At 41.5% G+C, this 16,089-nt stretch overlaps 1 protein-coding gene across 4 annotated transcripts in view; it reads left to right on the forward strand.

Moving 5' to 3' along the window:
• LOC125240895 (JNK-interacting protein 3) overlaps positions 1 to 16,089 on the forward strand; it is a 50,355-nt gene that overhangs the window by 18,820 nt on the left and 15,446 nt on the right. Inside the window, exons 5-19 of one of the 4 annotated variants that reach the window (XM_048149052.1) lie at positions 81 to 231; positions 902 to 940; positions 1,778 to 1,795; positions 2,328 to 2,385; positions 2,916 to 3,075; positions 4,549 to 4,668; positions 5,517 to 5,641; positions 9,016 to 9,178; positions 9,532 to 9,680; positions 10,498 to 10,646; positions 11,248 to 11,399; positions 11,746 to 11,898; positions 12,983 to 13,084; positions 13,831 to 13,987; positions 15,338 to 15,521. In XM_048149052.1, coding sequence (XP_048005009.1) covers positions 81 to 231; positions 902 to 940; positions 1,778 to 1,795; positions 2,328 to 2,385; positions 2,916 to 3,075; positions 4,549 to 4,668; positions 5,517 to 5,641; positions 9,016 to 9,178; positions 9,532 to 9,680; positions 10,498 to 10,646; positions 11,248 to 11,399; positions 11,746 to 11,898; positions 12,983 to 13,084; positions 13,831 to 13,987; positions 15,338 to 15,521 — 1,880 coding nt within the window. Of the gene's footprint in view, positions 1 to 80; positions 232 to 901; positions 941 to 1,777; positions 1,796 to 2,327; positions 2,386 to 2,915; positions 3,076 to 4,545; positions 4,669 to 5,516; positions 5,642 to 9,015; positions 9,179 to 9,531; positions 9,681 to 10,497; positions 10,647 to 11,247; positions 11,400 to 11,745; positions 11,899 to 12,982; positions 13,085 to 13,830; positions 13,988 to 15,337; positions 15,522 to 16,089 lie in introns of all 4 variants that reach the window. The other 3 variants (XM_048149051.1, XM_048149053.1, XM_048149054.1) reach the window with 3 other exon arrangements.

Below are 16,089 nucleotides of genomic sequence, written 5' to 3' on the forward strand. Positions count from 1 at the left end.
CTACACAACAAACTACTTAGTTATAAGTACATCTATAAATACTAAAATTTTAATACAAATAACTATTAATATTTCAACAGGCGACATCACCAGTTGCTCCGAACCAGTCGTCCGTCAGCAAATCGCAGACCAAGAGCGAGAAGCGAAGCGGCAACACGCTGTACCAAGAGCTGTCCTTCCACGATACAGACGCCAGTATTGCGGAGGGTGACGACGGCGCTGACATAACGGGTAACATACTGTCTAGTACTACACTGTGTCAGCACATCGCAGACCACAAGAGAGAACATAGCGGCATAATGCTGTACCAAGATATGTTCTTCCACGTTCGACGACGGTGCTGTGCTGACATAACGGTAACATACTGTCTAGTACTACACTTTGTAGTTCTGTCAACAAAGTAGATCAAGAGAGAAAAAGAGCGGCAACACGTTTAAGTGCTCCCCTTCCACGATATGCGGAGGGTGACAACGGTGCTGACATAACAGGTAACATACTGTTTAGAACACTCTGGAGTTCTGTCATCAAACCAGATCAAAAGAGAAAAAAGCAGTATCATGGTTTAACAACTGTACTTCCACAATCCAGACGCCAGAATCGTTGCGAGTGACGATGGAGTTGACATAACTGGTAACATACTGTGTGATAATATACTTTGTAGTCGTGTCAGCAAATCGTAGACCAACAGAAAATCATGCTGACCGGAACATAAGACATCAATTTCAATGAAATCTTACTAAAGTATTGAATCTAGTAACTATTGTTTTTTTTTCGTGTATTATGTACTAGACCTATGTGTTATGGCGAAAGAAAAATGCAATATCACATTTTGTATACATTGTGTATCGTATGTGTATGTGGTAGGTCATTATTTTTATTAATATAATTTTGTTTTCTCAAGCAGGAAGCTGGGTGCACCCTGGTGAATATGCCTCTTCCGGTAAGTTATTCATAATGCATTGTACTAATGTACATCTTTTGATATTGTTGAACACACTTGGTCATATTAACTTCATTACATATTTTACACAACAAGAAAACATTTTTCTACCGATGCGTGCATGTATCTACTAAGAACAACAATCTTAATAATTGTCATTGGTTTTATAATGTATTTGCAAGAATAAAACGATTAACGTACAATAGGCTAGTTTCCTATACTTAAAACAAAATATTTTATGCAGTGCACGAAATAAAGCTCCACCTAATTAGAAGAAAAATATGGACAGTAGTTATGTTTAATCATAATTTATATTTAATAAGTCAAAGAGAAATATATAAAGTAAATGAATTGACCGTGACGTCACTCCTCAGTATTTCGTAGTAATTTCATATTAGCAAATCGTTTTGACAGGTCATAAAAAGAAGCTGATTTGACTAGTAGGAAATTAGCCTATTATCAGAAATTGAGACATCAATTAATTGATCATGGATCTAATTCTTAAAGGTTACTTTTTTATCTTTCAATAGTGGCCAAGATATTTTCTGTAGTCGCCACCTGATACCGAAATGCTTTACCTCTAGAAATATTTTAACGACGTTTCTGCTATAAAAATGTTCAAGTATTATAAAGCATTGATTACTCTAACAAAATGTAATTTGCTTTTTGTAGTGGCGATTTTATTTTGTAGTATTACAAGAATTTAAAACTGTAAATACGAAAAATAACCTATTAATACAATGAATGTCCCATTAACGTGCGATGTGAACGTACCGCCTGCAGTGTTACTAATCAGTGTACATTTATTTCATGCTCTAACAAACCGTGGCCATGCAGTTAACGACAACTACTTCGGTAAGTAACCTTTTTTTAACTCGAATTTAAATCATACATTCGCTTTCTGCATAGAGTCTGTTCGGAAAGTCAAGAGTCGTGAAATGTATGGAGTCCAATACATTCCATCCGCGACTCTTGACTTTCCTAACAGACTCTACAAATGGAGAGTCAAGCTTTCTGAGCTGACGAATACTAAATGATGTGCACACTACGAGGGAAGTAGATTCTTAAAATTTTAATATCGACCTTCCGACTAGGTTTTCAATGACGCACCACAAATTACACAAGTGGAGTTTATAGCATTTTGTTTTCTGTCTTTGTATACATATGTCTTACATCATATTTTGATAAGTGATATTTATGTACCTCCAAATTTGTTTCATTGCTAAGCTTGTACGCTTCACCAAACTCCACCACTTTTTATTAATATTGCAGATTTTGCTGATTGAAACGCTGTTACTTTGACTAATCTAATTAAAACACCTGTTAGACTATGTTAATATTTGTATGATTGTTGTAAAGCATGCTTGATGAAATATTTCTTCCGCAGGAATGGGCAAAGAAGTCGAGAACCTAATATTGGAGAACAACGAATTGCTCGCCACAAAGTAAGTCTTTTCAGTTCAATCGAACACAGCTTATAGATAGCCTTATTACCTAATGCAATTTAATTCAATTCATTTATTTTGCCTGAACATACACAGTTGTCATGGGTACTCTCTCACTATTTAATCTCAGGAGGCCCATCATACAAGAAGAAAGGGCAGTTATATTATTAAAATTGTTTGAAATTTAATAAAACGTTATAAGTTCGTTAATCTCTTGTCTATTTAAGATTAGAAATCAGACCTAATTTTCAGCCACTGTGATCTTTTTCTGTTTCATATGATTTATATGGACCGGGATATAGACCGTGCTTACCTTTTTGATATTGGTCGAGCTCTCGATACTCTCGCTCCATCGTAATCAAAAATGTACTCAGGGTCTATATGCCGGTCAACATGTCTAATAACCGTGAATTATTCAAACCTCTTGTGCTATCTATGATTACAAGTGAGATATACACACGCTTTTTACCGCCACACACTCGTGAAAGGCAATAGTTAACGGGCCAATAACTTGTCTTGTCTGAACTCAGGAACGCTCTGAACGTGGTGAAGGACGATCTCATAGTGAAAGTTGATGAGCTGACCGGCGAACAGGAGATCCTTAGGGAGGAGGTGGCGAACCTCAGCGCGGCCAGAGAGAAGCTCAGGGAGAGAGTCACGCAGCTCGAGGAGGAACTGAGACATTTGAAGGTAAATTAGAATACGGGAGAGCTCAAGCGGGTAACTAAAGGTGTTTGTAAAGACACTGCGCAATACGGTAACATCAAGGTAAGCTCTGAATATAGTGAAGGACGATCTCATAGTGAAAGTTGATGAGCTGACCGGCGAACAGGAGATCCTTAGGGAGGAGGTGGCGAACCTCAGCGCGGCCAGAGAGAAGCTCAGGGAGAGAGTCACGCAGCTCGAGGAGGAACTGAGACATTTGAAGGTAAATTAGAATACGGGAGAGCTCAAGCGGGTAACTAAAGGTGTTTGTAAAGACACTGCGCAATACGGTAACATCATAATTATTTTTAAAATCGGGACTTAATCGCGTATAACTACATATTAAACTGACCTCCAACGTAGTCCTGTGTAGTTATACGCGATTAAGTCCCGATTTTTAAAATAATTATGTGTAATAATCGTGAAAGTTTAAATCAGTGTTTTACGGTAACATCAGGTAAGCTCTGAATATAGTGAAGGACGATCTCACAGTGAAAGTGGACGAGCTGAGCGGCGAACAAGAGATCCTCAGAGAGGAAGTGGCGAACCTCAGCGCGGCCAGAGAGAAGCTCAGGGAGAGAGTCACGCAGCTCGAGGAGGAACTGAGACATTTGAAGGTAAATTATAATACGGGAGAGCTCAAGCGGGTAACTAAAGGTGTTTGTAAAGACACTGCGCAATACGGTAACATCAAGTAAGCTCTGAATATAGTGAAGGACGATCTCACAGTGAAAGTGGACGAGCTGAGCGGCGAACAAGAGATCCTCAGAGAGGAAGTGGCGAACCTCAGCGCGGCCAGAGAGAAGCTCAGGGAGAGAATCACGCAGCTCGAGGAGGAACTGAGGGATTTGAAGGTAAATTAGAATACGGGAGAGCTGAATGAAATTTCGTAGTAAAGACATGGTTATGCAGATACTTTTTAAAACAATATTTTTCAACAACTCATGCCACAAAACATTATTTCCTTTTTCAGTCAACCATTATAGGGAGTATTTTTGATATGTGTTTATGTACTGTATCGTAATAGTAACGTATTATGTAGATATGTTATGAATGCTGTAGGAAAGGATAATTGTCGAAGTTTCTGTATAATGCAATTACATATTTACTTATTGTATGGCATTTTAGCGTCTTACTGGATTTAAATTATATATTTCCTTTAAATACAAGTTTCTAATAGCTTGCAACGCGCACGTGACATTCCTTGAGTTTCAGGCGTCCATATTAGGTTACGGTGACCGCTTTCCATCAGGCGGACCGTATGCTTGTCTGCCACTGACGTAGTATAAAAAAATACTAAGTGTTAATACAATGACGACTAGGTAAACAACTTATAAGTAAGAATCAAAATCGCAAACCTGCCTTATTCCATGTATACGCCCCAGGCTATCGCAGGCAGCCATTTTGTGAACATGGATTCGGTACAAATGCTATAGGTCGTTCACTTGTTCCCAGGAGACGGTCAGCAACAGCGCTGGCGGCGAGAATGAGGACGAAGCTGACGTGCCCATGTCGCAGCGGCGGCGGTTCACTCGCGTTGAGATGGCTCGGGTGCTTATGGAGAGGAACCAGTACAAGGTATGATATAAACGGTCAGCAACGTTGGGATGAGAACGGTCAGCGATATGAAAACGTGACAATCGTTTAAGCTGGAAGAGCGATTGAGACACACTGCGTTTTGTAATAGCGCAAACAGTTCCCACCTTTGCCTGCAGGTGCGTCTAAGGCCGTTTTCACATTATCCGATCCGATATCGGATGTCGGAAGGATTTCAATAGAAAAAATCCAAGATGGCGCCTGTAATGTATGGGTTATCGGTCCGACATCCGATATCGGATCGGATAATGTGAAAACGCACTAAAGGTTGCCTGTACAGACGACGTCGTCCGAACGTCGTCGTGCAGTTCTCATCCTATTTACATCTGTGTTGAACTTTGTCTGTTTCGGAACTAAAAGGGAATGGATTTTCGCGAAAAAAGTTCGCGTTTTTTTTTCTAAAATAGGTAAATTTAATGTTTTTCCTACTCAGAATTACGAGCCCTTTTCATCCTACTGGGCAGAAAAAATAAATTTATTTTTTCTACTTCGTTGCCATTTTTCAAACACTTTGTACAGCGGTTACAAAGTGGAAAGTATGCAAAATAATAGAAACAATTAGGACCATTTTTTTGTCTCTCGTTCTAGATCGAAAGGGCTTGTGATTCTGAGTAGGAAAAACGTAAAATTTACCTACCTTAGAACATTTTTTTTGGTGATTGTTCTCGCGATAATGACATTAATGACCGAGTCTGAATTAACGTTTTTTTTATATTAACAAAACGGGACTTAACCGCGCATACGTCGAAGGTCAGTTTCATTACGCGATTAAATCCCGTCATGTTGAATAAATAATAATCAAAAGTTTAAATCAAAACTGTTCTGGTCAGGAGCGTTTCATGGAGCTGCAGGACGCGGTCCGCTGGACGGAGATGGTGCGCGCGAGCCGCGTGGACTCCACCATGGACAAGAAGAACAAGCAGAGCATATGGAAGTTTTTTAGCAACCTGTTCAGGTGAGGCCTTATGTCTACGTCAAGGGCCCGTTTAGGCGGTGCGTAAACTCGCGAAGTTCATTCCATTGCGGTATTTTATTGGTGAATTTGTATGTAACAGCCTGCAAAGCAAAGAGGATCGAGTATTATAGAGTTAATGTCAAAGTAAAATGTGTAATCACAGTGCATAGACTGCTATCTCTTAACACAGGCTTAAAACTTTTGAACCTCAGTTTTGACAATTTGGCCCATATTCTTAGCTTGGTATGTGTTAAAATGTCACATATTAATATTAGCGCCATCTAGCCGAGCGTCTCCCAAAAATGGAACGCTATCTAGGCCACCGTACCCTTTTTCTCTATGGTACTGAGGTACGTTATTTTCTTAGACTTTATCTGTCTATACGGAGTTACATATGATTTTGCTCAAAGTAACTAAAATTGCATGTGGAATTACGCCGTAAGCTACATTTTTTTTAAATCTTTTGCCACGAGCGCATGGTCACATATATACAACGCTATCGGCCGCTTGCAGAGTCACAACTTATCCGCGTGAATGCTTATTACGGAGAAGTACCTACTGTTTGGTCTTCACATACCAATGTCTGTAACTATCTTGACTTCGTGTTTACTTTTTCTCTAATATGTGTATAATGTAAAATTTAAAGTAAGTAGCCATCATTTAACTCTGTTGCCTATTACAGTAGCGGCAAAATTCATTGTTGACCCCCGACGTAAAATTGTCCAAATGCTTTTTAGTCATGATTGATTTGAAATTCAATAGAGTCTTGAAACATTTGCACTTATCTCGATTAATTTATAATAAGAATATTACTTTGCCAAAAAAAGAGCTACGCTTAATTTTAAACGCGTAACCTTGTTGCGTAAGCGAATTCAATTATAAATTGTTATGTGCTAAGTGTAAAATCGATTATTTATGCAGTATTCATTCAAAATGTTAATTTAGTTGACCAGCCGGCGTATCATGCTTCCAATTTTATCACTTATCTATGTGGATAATGTATCCGTCACGCTTTGGCAAGTATGTCAGTGTGAGACTGACAGCCGGCGTATCATGCTTCTAATTTTATCACTTGTCCACGTGGATAAGACAACTGTCACTCTCACACTGACATACTTGCCAAAGCGTGACGGATGCTTTATCCTCGTGGATAAATGATAAAATTGGAATCATAATACGCCGGCAGATGTCTTATCCACGTGGATAAGTGATACAATTGGAAGCATAATACGCCGGCAGCTTTGCGAAATTATGTCGATTAACAAATTTTGTATCTTATTTTATGTTTATTTTACATCTGCTTGTTTATTTTAAATGCACTGGACAGGAGAGGAATACCTATAATGAGCGTCATAGTACATGTACAGTTGAACATAATAGGAAATACGTAATAATTACGCACGTGAGTTAGAAACAGGAACAGGCGGATCAATGATCGTAATTATTCGTACTAGCGTCCATATTTCATATAAATATGTACGATTTTTTTTGCAGCTTAGCGCCCAAGCGACAAATTGATATTGATCGATTTTTTTATTCGTAGGTATTTTAAAGAACATGATTCATAAACTATTTTCTAGTTAGTCAAATCGAACTAATTTCCACTGGCCAAGTGATCGGTCCAGAGATAAGGACGTTAGGCTCGTAATTTAAAGTCCCGGGTTCGATTCCCGATTCGGCTGACAGTGGACTTGGTCACTTTCTTAAGAGGGCTTTCGTGTTAAAAATAGTGAAATCGCAGCCGAGCGCTCGATCATACCGTGTGTGGTATCAAATTAAAGGGCTTTGCGAGTAGTTTATAAATATATATCACATTATAGGACTTTTTCTACTTGGTCTAACAAAATATGAGAAAATGTCCAAAAGTGGTAATAATTGTACCGGTGAAGGCTCGTTTTCAAAAAATTGGCAAAAATCAATAATAGCAATTTATAATCACTAAGGCATAACAGCAATTTAAGTAAACGTTGCAGATTAATTTAGTATAAAACTTACTTCGATGTGATGTAGATTTTCAAAGAAATTGTCACTTAATTTTAGGTAATTTCTGAAAAAAATTGAATTCGCCTTAGGCTAGTTTACTCTTTTTCAAAAACTTAAAATAAAAATCTAGTCTGAAATGATTGTGGTACAGGATATACAAATTATAAATTTACCCGTTTTAATATTCAAAATTGTCCAAATTTTACAAATAAGATCGACTGATTCAGCTCTATACGTGCGTTTTTCTAAACGTCCATTAGAGAAAAATTCATAATTAATTTAGTGAGTTAGTTTTCAAAAATCCAGTCTTATAAAAATCAAGATAATAAGATGCTCTAACTGGAACTTGAATTAAATAAATCTATTGGATAACGGAAAGTGTAGTATTTCACCGACTAAAACTATCAATTTTACATTCTTTTGACGTCTTTTTTGAAAGCAGCCTTAAGTGCTATAATGTTCTTTTCGTATGAAGTGCGTAAGTTGTTCAATAGGCTAGTTTCATACTAGTCAAATCAGCTTCTTTTTAAGAACTGTCAAAACGATTTGCTGATTTAATTACTATGAAATACTGAGGAGTGACGTCACGGTCAATTCATTTACTTTATATGGTTCTCTTTGACTTATTAAATGGAAATTATGTTTAAACATAACTAGTGTCCATATTTTTCTTCTTATTATGTGCTTTATTTCGTGCTCTGCATGAAATATTTTATTTTAATGATAAGAAACTAGACTATTATGAAATAGACTCAAATATTTAATGTCGAAATTACCAGCTCAATGCATATTACCTACTTTAAAAAAACGTGTTACCATGTTTATGTGTTTATCTACATAATGGATGGTAAAAACCAGTTTCGATCTTCGATTTTGGTTCGATTTGAAAATTTTATTATTCTTATTAGGAAGCTAATTTAAGTATTACTTTTTTATTTTATTGCAGAGCCCGAAAAAAAACAATTAATACGTACATTTCACAATAAAACACACTGCATGGCGATTGCTTCGTTAAATATTTTCTTTTTAACTGATTAAATTCGTTAAACGATATATTTTCTTTTGCACTCATATAAAAGAAATTAAATTATCGAAGAACAGTGCAGTTCTTTCATCATAATAACAAACTTATCGAAAAGTACTCACAAGAATCGTTTTTTGTATATTGCTGCTTTGCAGTACCGATACCTTGCAAATGCGTGATTATGAGAGCGAGAATTACATCAAATTGAAAGGTGTTACCAGAATTTTTTATTTAATTATTTCTTATTTCATAAATTGCAACATATTTTCATATTTAGACAATATCATCTAGGAGTCATGTGAGTGGACTATTACATTCTAATACCTCATTAAAAACAATGTTGTAATCGTTCATATCATGTTTCCAGCGGGAACGAGCGGCCCGCGCGGCCGCTGTCCACGCCGCACCTGCGTGCGGTCGCCGCGCCGCAGTCCGGCATGCGACACTCCCGCACGCAAGCCGACTTCCTCGAGACGCAGCTCACGGACCATCATCACCGGCGGCATGAGAGGAGCGAGCAGTTCCGCCAGGTTAGTGTGTCAGTGTGTATTTGTGTAACCTTACTCCTGGTTCGTACCCTTACGCCGCGCCGCAGTCCCATCCGGCACTCGCGCACGCATGCCGACTACCTACATAGAGTCACAGCTCACGGACCACCAACACGTGTCTTAGTGTTGCCCCATCAACCGTCTGATCCTACCTTTATACTTGTAGTGTCACAGTGTTTAAAGTTGTTTTATAGTGATATACCATACTGATCTGTACAAAGCTACCTTCGTTATACAAATTGAATGGTTCTAAATGGATTATTTACAGTACTGAAACTACTAATGTCGTAACTGTTTCTAATTACGATCTCTCATATTTATCTCTTTCTCCTCAGGTGCGAGCTCACGTGCGCAAAGAGGACGGCCGTACGCAGGCGTACGGTTGGAGCCTACCAGGCAAGACGGGGCAAGGCCAGAAGGGGCCTAGTCCTTGCGCGTCACTCTCATCTGGCGGCGTGCCAGTGCCCGTACCGGTGTTTTGCAGGTATGTAAATAAGATGACTGGTGGTATGCTACTGTAGAGATAGATGTGGTCTTATCTTCGGGGGACGTATTAGATTGTGGAGCCTACCGGGCAAGACGGGGCAAGGCCAGAAGGGGCCTAGTCCTTGCGCGTCGCTCTCCTCTGGAGGCGTGCCAGTGCCAGTGCAGGTGTTCTGCAGGTATTAAGTTATGTAATGAGGATGCAAGTTAGTGTAGTGGCTGGCAGGCAAGATAAGGCTTGGACGTGGGTCTACTGGTTAAGTACTACATTGCGGAACCTGCCGGACAAGACGGGACGGGCCAGAAGAGACACACTCTCTAGCGGCATGTTTGTTCCTGTGCCAGTTCTACTGTAAATAGAATTGTTCTAAGAGTAAGTTGGGGTAGCAGTAGACAGGGCCTGACGCATACCTAGTCTTTGGAAGAGTATCACATTTTCATTGGGAAACCGAGTGTCTGCACCAAAGTTGGACGTAATACTTGAAGTTTCTTACTCTAAAGTATCAACCTTCATATTACCAATATCTGAAACTGGCTTCTCTCAATACATACCTACCTACACCGCATAGTTGTTAATGAGATTCAGAAAAGGGGACGGACTGAAAATCAGCGCTGCGTAGTCAATTTGTAATAAAATGGCTGCGCAGCAAACATGCTGAGCCCGTTCCTTTTGCCATGCGTGCATATTGTTTATCTTAATTTTTAATATATTTGTGTAAATGTTCAATTTTTATTTGTGTTTCAATAAATGTTTTCGTATTCTTATTCTTCTATCACATACCCTACAATAAAAACACTGAAGTAACAATTTGTTTCAGGCCGATAGCAGAAAGCGAGCCTCGCATGACGCTGCTATGCGCCGCGGGTGTGAACCTAAACGGCGGGCGTACCCCCGACGGCGGCTGCATGGTCGGAGAAAGTGTCTTCTACGCCAAGGAGGACGATAAGGACAACACGCTGTGTCTCGGTGAGTAGAGTATACACACGCGGAACACATACTAAAAAAATGCGTTATTTCTAAAAGGTAGCGGGTTTGAATCGTAAGGGATAGCATAGGAGCCCGCTATTTGTAAGTGACAAATGTCATGTCACAGTATAACAAAGAGAACTATAGTAGAGTATGGCCACTCCCGCTCCCCGCTGAAAGTGCCGCCCACCCGCTCTCTGTTACCTCACAGTACCCCCTGTCAAAACGGTAACAGTCGACCTGTCATATCTCACTCATACAAGCATGCCGAGCCTTCTCTTAGCCACAGTATAATAAAGAGTACTATCGTACCGTATACCCACTCCCTGCTTCCCGCTGAATGTGTTAACCACTCTTGGTTACCGCATGTCAAGAAAGCGACCAGTCGACCTGTCTTATCTCACTCATACACGCATAGTATGCGTTCACCTACACGAGCTTAGAATGTGTGCTAGGAACGCGCCTCTTTCATATACTTGATCGCCAGTGTACGAGGTGTGGTCATGTCAAGATTTCTAAACAATGGTAAAATAATCTGTAAAATTAGCCAAGCCTCGATTTGATAAATTTGATTATTTATCATACTATTGTTTGTTACCAGCTGAAGAAATGAGCAAAGCGTCGCTGCACTCGCCTGAAGTGGAGCAGATCAACCGGCAACTGCAGTCGACGCACAGCCTCGAGCACTCCGAGAAGAACCTGTCTTCCTTCGTGTGGATATGCGCCAGCACGCAGAACAAGGGCGTTGTCATGGTAACCAAACCAATACTTATAATTTCATATAGAGATGCACACACGGTAATATACGAGGAAGACAAACAAGCCACGTATTGTAATTGTGGAGTTATATATGCCTAGACAAAGTAGGCTGTTTCAAACACGAACGATTCCATCATGTTGTAAAGGCCCCTGAAAATCGAGGCCGATGGAGGCACATGACTGAAGCTATTAAACCTAGTGGTGTCAATTTTTTATGGAATCTTAATGTCCGACAAAGGAGGAGTAATGTGTTTTTGAGGTTTTTTTTTTTTTACTTATGGTGCATACGCTTTTATGCAACTGTGTTTTTTTCGTTGATAAATATTGTTCTTGTTTCCAGATCATCGACGCCAACAATCCAGCCGAAGTTCTAGAATCCTTCCCACTGGGTGACAAGCACATACTGTGTGTCGCCTCCGTGCCCGGGGCCGTCGCGGACGATTACACCGAGTACGAGGAGCGCATGAGCGAGGGCGAGCAGAAGCGACACTCGGTAAGAGTTGTACTAACACTGCACACTGGTCACTGACCCCGACAGTCTGCTAGGACACTCCCTACTGGGTGACAAGCACATACTGTGTGTGGCCTCCGTGCCCGGGGCCGTCGCGGACGATTACACCGAGTACGAGGAGCGCATGAGCGAGGGCGAGCAGAAGCGACACTCGGTAAGAGTTGTACTAACACTGCACACTGGTCACTGACCCCGACAGTCTGCTAGGACACTCCCTACTGGGTGACAAGCACATACTGTGTGTGGCCTCCGTGCCCGGGGCCGTCGCGGACGATTACACCGAGTACGAGGAGCGCATGAGCGAGGGCGAGCAGAAGCGACACTCGGTAAGAGTTGTACTAACACTGCACACTGGTCATTGACCCCGACAGTCTGCTAGGACACTCCCCACTGGGTGACAAGCACATACTGTGTGTCGCCTCCGTGCCCGGGGCCGTCGCGGACGATTACACCGAGTACGAGGAGCGCATGAGCGAGGGCGAGCAGAAGCGACACTCGGTAAGAGTTGTACTAACACTGCACACTGGTCATTGACCCCAATAGCCACGTGTTGTTAGAAGTGTTAGAACATATCCCGCTCGGCAATAAACACATAACACCGTATCCGCCGGCCTGCTTAAACTGGAGCGATAAAGCAAAATGAGTTTTGGCCTTTAAAACAAGAGCACGCCACCTTGCTCGGTCTTGAGCGGTATCGCGCCAGCTTTCACCGACGCCGAGCTCACGGAGGTCAACCTCACTCTATCCGCCCAACGATATTTTGGGTGACCAGCCGGACGGCGTCCATTCGGTCTCCACAAGTAGGCCCTTTTGACTGCCCGATCTTCCCCCATTCTTTCATGGTGACCTAGCCAGCGGAGACTAGCAGGTATTTAGAATAACTTCAAATTTTGTCGTTGAGTGATTGTCATGTTACTCACAGCCAGATCATCAAGTCGATTCATCCAGCTATTACTCTACTCATCATCTACGTTTGTTTATACCTTGTTATCCCTCTATTTTTTGCTATAACTCGTAATCAGTAATCGCATATAGACGATCCAAACCATTAATTGTTTTGTTGCAGTCCTTGTTCTGTGCTGGCAAGAGCGAGTCGCAAGATAGCCAGAGTAACGGGCCGGTTGGCGAGAACGGCGAGAAGGAAGTCGTCGTCGGTGCTACTAGATTGGTAACTTTAGTTAAAACTGTCTTTTTAACCATTACGAGAATCATACTGTCCTTGTTTTACACTTAAATACACGAAGAAAGTACATAAAGAAAAAAGGGATGGCTATGACTTGCTTTTCTGAATGATAAGTTCTGGTTATCAGTTCTTATGGTATTACATTAGCGGCTGTCGGATGTCATTATACGTAAAATCAGAGGCTCGAGACTTTAGTTAGCTTTGTTCGTACTGTTTTTCGTTAACCTGTAGGCCTAGCACATGATGGCCGCGGGAGTATGTCGCCGCGAGAGATGCATAACACGTCTTTTTTAACTGTATTAATGACATAAGGATGGGTAGTCTATCTCGCGGCGACATACTCTCGCGGCCATCGTGTGCTAGGCCTACTGGCAGGCAAGTATGGTCGCGCGATAAATGATAAAACATCTGGCCATCCCTATCGCACTTAGGAATAGTGTGATAGGGACGGCCTGATGTTTTATCATTTATCGCGCGACCGTGCTTGCCTGTCTGCTCTCGTATCCAATAGCCGCCTCGATAAAAAAATGCAAAGACAAATGCATGCGATTTGTTAAATTAAATACATAAATTAGTAAGGGCCCTCTGACCGTCACGAAGATCTCTGAGCGACTAAAGCGTATTTACGGAGGTGTACAATTCTGACACCCGTGATTAAATGCCTTCATTTTGTCGCTGAATCACATGCTTCATTTATTGGCTTAGATTGTTCCTCAAGTGTCCCTTCACAGGTGCAAGCAACTCTCCTAACGCCTCCAACGACGCCCGTGGCCGAACCGGAGCCGGCGCCGTCCGGGCCGCCCAAGGAGTCCGCCGTCAAGAACGTGGAGGAACCGGAGACGGGCGCGCAGGACAGCCCGCCGCTCAGCTCTACCCCCGTCAACAACGGTAACACACCATTCTGTGGGCCTAGTGAAAAAGGGTATAACTCAAATTGACTCGGTGAAGAAGGGCATAAGTTCTACCTCGGACTTGTGCCCTTTTTCACCGAGTCAATTTGAGTTATACCCTGTTTAAAAATATTTTAAGCGGATTACTCACGTATTAAGTCGATATAGCGTTCGACATGTTTCGGTCCAATTTCGACCCTTCTTTTTTCGGGTCTATATCGACTTAATACGTGAGTAACTCGCTTAAATATTTTTAAATATGTATGAGTCTCACGGGAGTTTTTTAGTTTATACCTACCCTTTTTCACTAGGCCCACAGCATTATACCTTAGACTTTAGTATAGATGCAAGTAACCTAACGCCTCTAACCAGGCAGGCAAGCATCAGGCCATCCCTATCGCACTATTTGTAAGTGCGATAGGGACGGCCTGATGTTTTATCATTTATCGCGCGGCCATGCTTGCCTGCCAGGGCTCGGATACCGGTTCATTTTTCAAACTGTTATCATGTACTTGCGACAAAAACCTTTAAATTTCATTTTCGCTTTATAAACCGCTATTTTTAAAACGGTTTTTAGGGGAACGCTTTCATAAAGGTTTCGTTCGATTAACCGGTTCAGAGAAAAATAAACCACCGGTTTGTTCCGCAACAAGATTGGCAATACTGTTCTAACCAAACAAAACAAGTCGCTGCGAGAACGTAGGTATTTATGCGGCTCCGGCGCGTCGCGCCGCTCGTCGAATAAACCGGTTTATTTCGGTTAAAATAACGTTCGCGTTCTTTAGAAAGTTCGGAGTAAAATCGAAATAAACCGGTAAAAAAACCGGTTCCGAGCCTTGCCTCTATCAACACCTAGCAACACGTACTAATACACTTAAATGAACAGCCGAATTAAGCGAGGACCCTAATGTGGCGCTCACACCGCCCTCAAGTCCATTAAAAAAAAAAATGTGGCGCTCTTAACCTGTCCAAAGTGCGTTCCGAAATATCTAAATAGTCTGCCATCAGCATCGTTTGGCTCTACAGCTACACCACTGGTTATATACTCATCATGTGTGAAGTGCTTAAAGTTTCTGCCGTTCAGAATGTACAGTCAACCAATTAGAACCCTAGGCCACTCTACAACCATGTCAAAATGACAAGCAGTAAGAGATTTCTTACAATCTGATTTATAACGTCACTATGACATAGTTCTACAGTGGCCTAGGGTTCCAATTGGTTGACTGTACAGCCAGACACCTCTACCCTCGTCTAGCTAGTTGATAATGGAGGCGTCATTCTGCTTTTAAACTTCTTCCTCAATCATGCAAATAAATCAACACTTACTAATTTATCACATTGTCCTCAGAACACCTGGGCTCCCCCGAGCCGGGCGTCGACGCGTTCGCTCAAGAGCAGTCCAACGCAGAAAGCCGAGCAGACGTTCCCGACCGCAAGATGTCGACTGTCATGGCAACCATGTGGCTCGGCACCAAGAGTGGTCATCTATACGTGCACTCAGCTATGGGCAACTACAGCAAGTGCCTCGCCAGGTAACTTGCAGGGCATTACAGGGTTTTCCCCAGCTTGATAATAGGAGATATGCTATGATGTTAATCCGTTTGATATTTGACTCGCGCTGGGTCGCGCCACCCGTAGTAAACGGACGCTATTCCAATTTTCGTAAAACGCAAATTTTAACAAACCACCATAAAGTTGACAGACGGTTTGGTACAGCCGACTTTTGTTCCCCCACCAACTTGTACTTGTCAATAAATAGTAGTCGAGTTTTTGATCAGCGAGTGTTTGTACCCTTTAAACTCTAAGAACTAAAGCCGTCGTTACGAGTCCATATGAGCTATCGGCTATAAAAACGTCAAAGATAATTAAAAGAGATACGGCGATAATAGCTCACCGCTGGGCGAGTTATAAACATCGCCGTTCACTTTTATTTAGCGCCATGGCGTTTTAGAGATGTCTGTAGCGTCCAAATTGTTACCCCTTAAACTCTAAGAACTAAAGCCGTCGTTACGAGTCCATATGGCGGTCGCTGTCAAAGTAATTGATACTCAAATAAGGTTTACATTGGTTCACTTGCGCCATGACGTTTTAGAGATGTCT

Source organism: Leguminivora glycinivorella, chromosome Z (genome assembly GCF_023078275.1).
Source record: "Leguminivora glycinivorella isolate SPB_JAAS2020 chromosome Z, LegGlyc_1.1, whole genome shotgun sequence".
Taxonomy (NCBI): domain Eukaryota; kingdom Metazoa; phylum Arthropoda; class Insecta; order Lepidoptera; family Tortricidae; genus Leguminivora; species Leguminivora glycinivorella.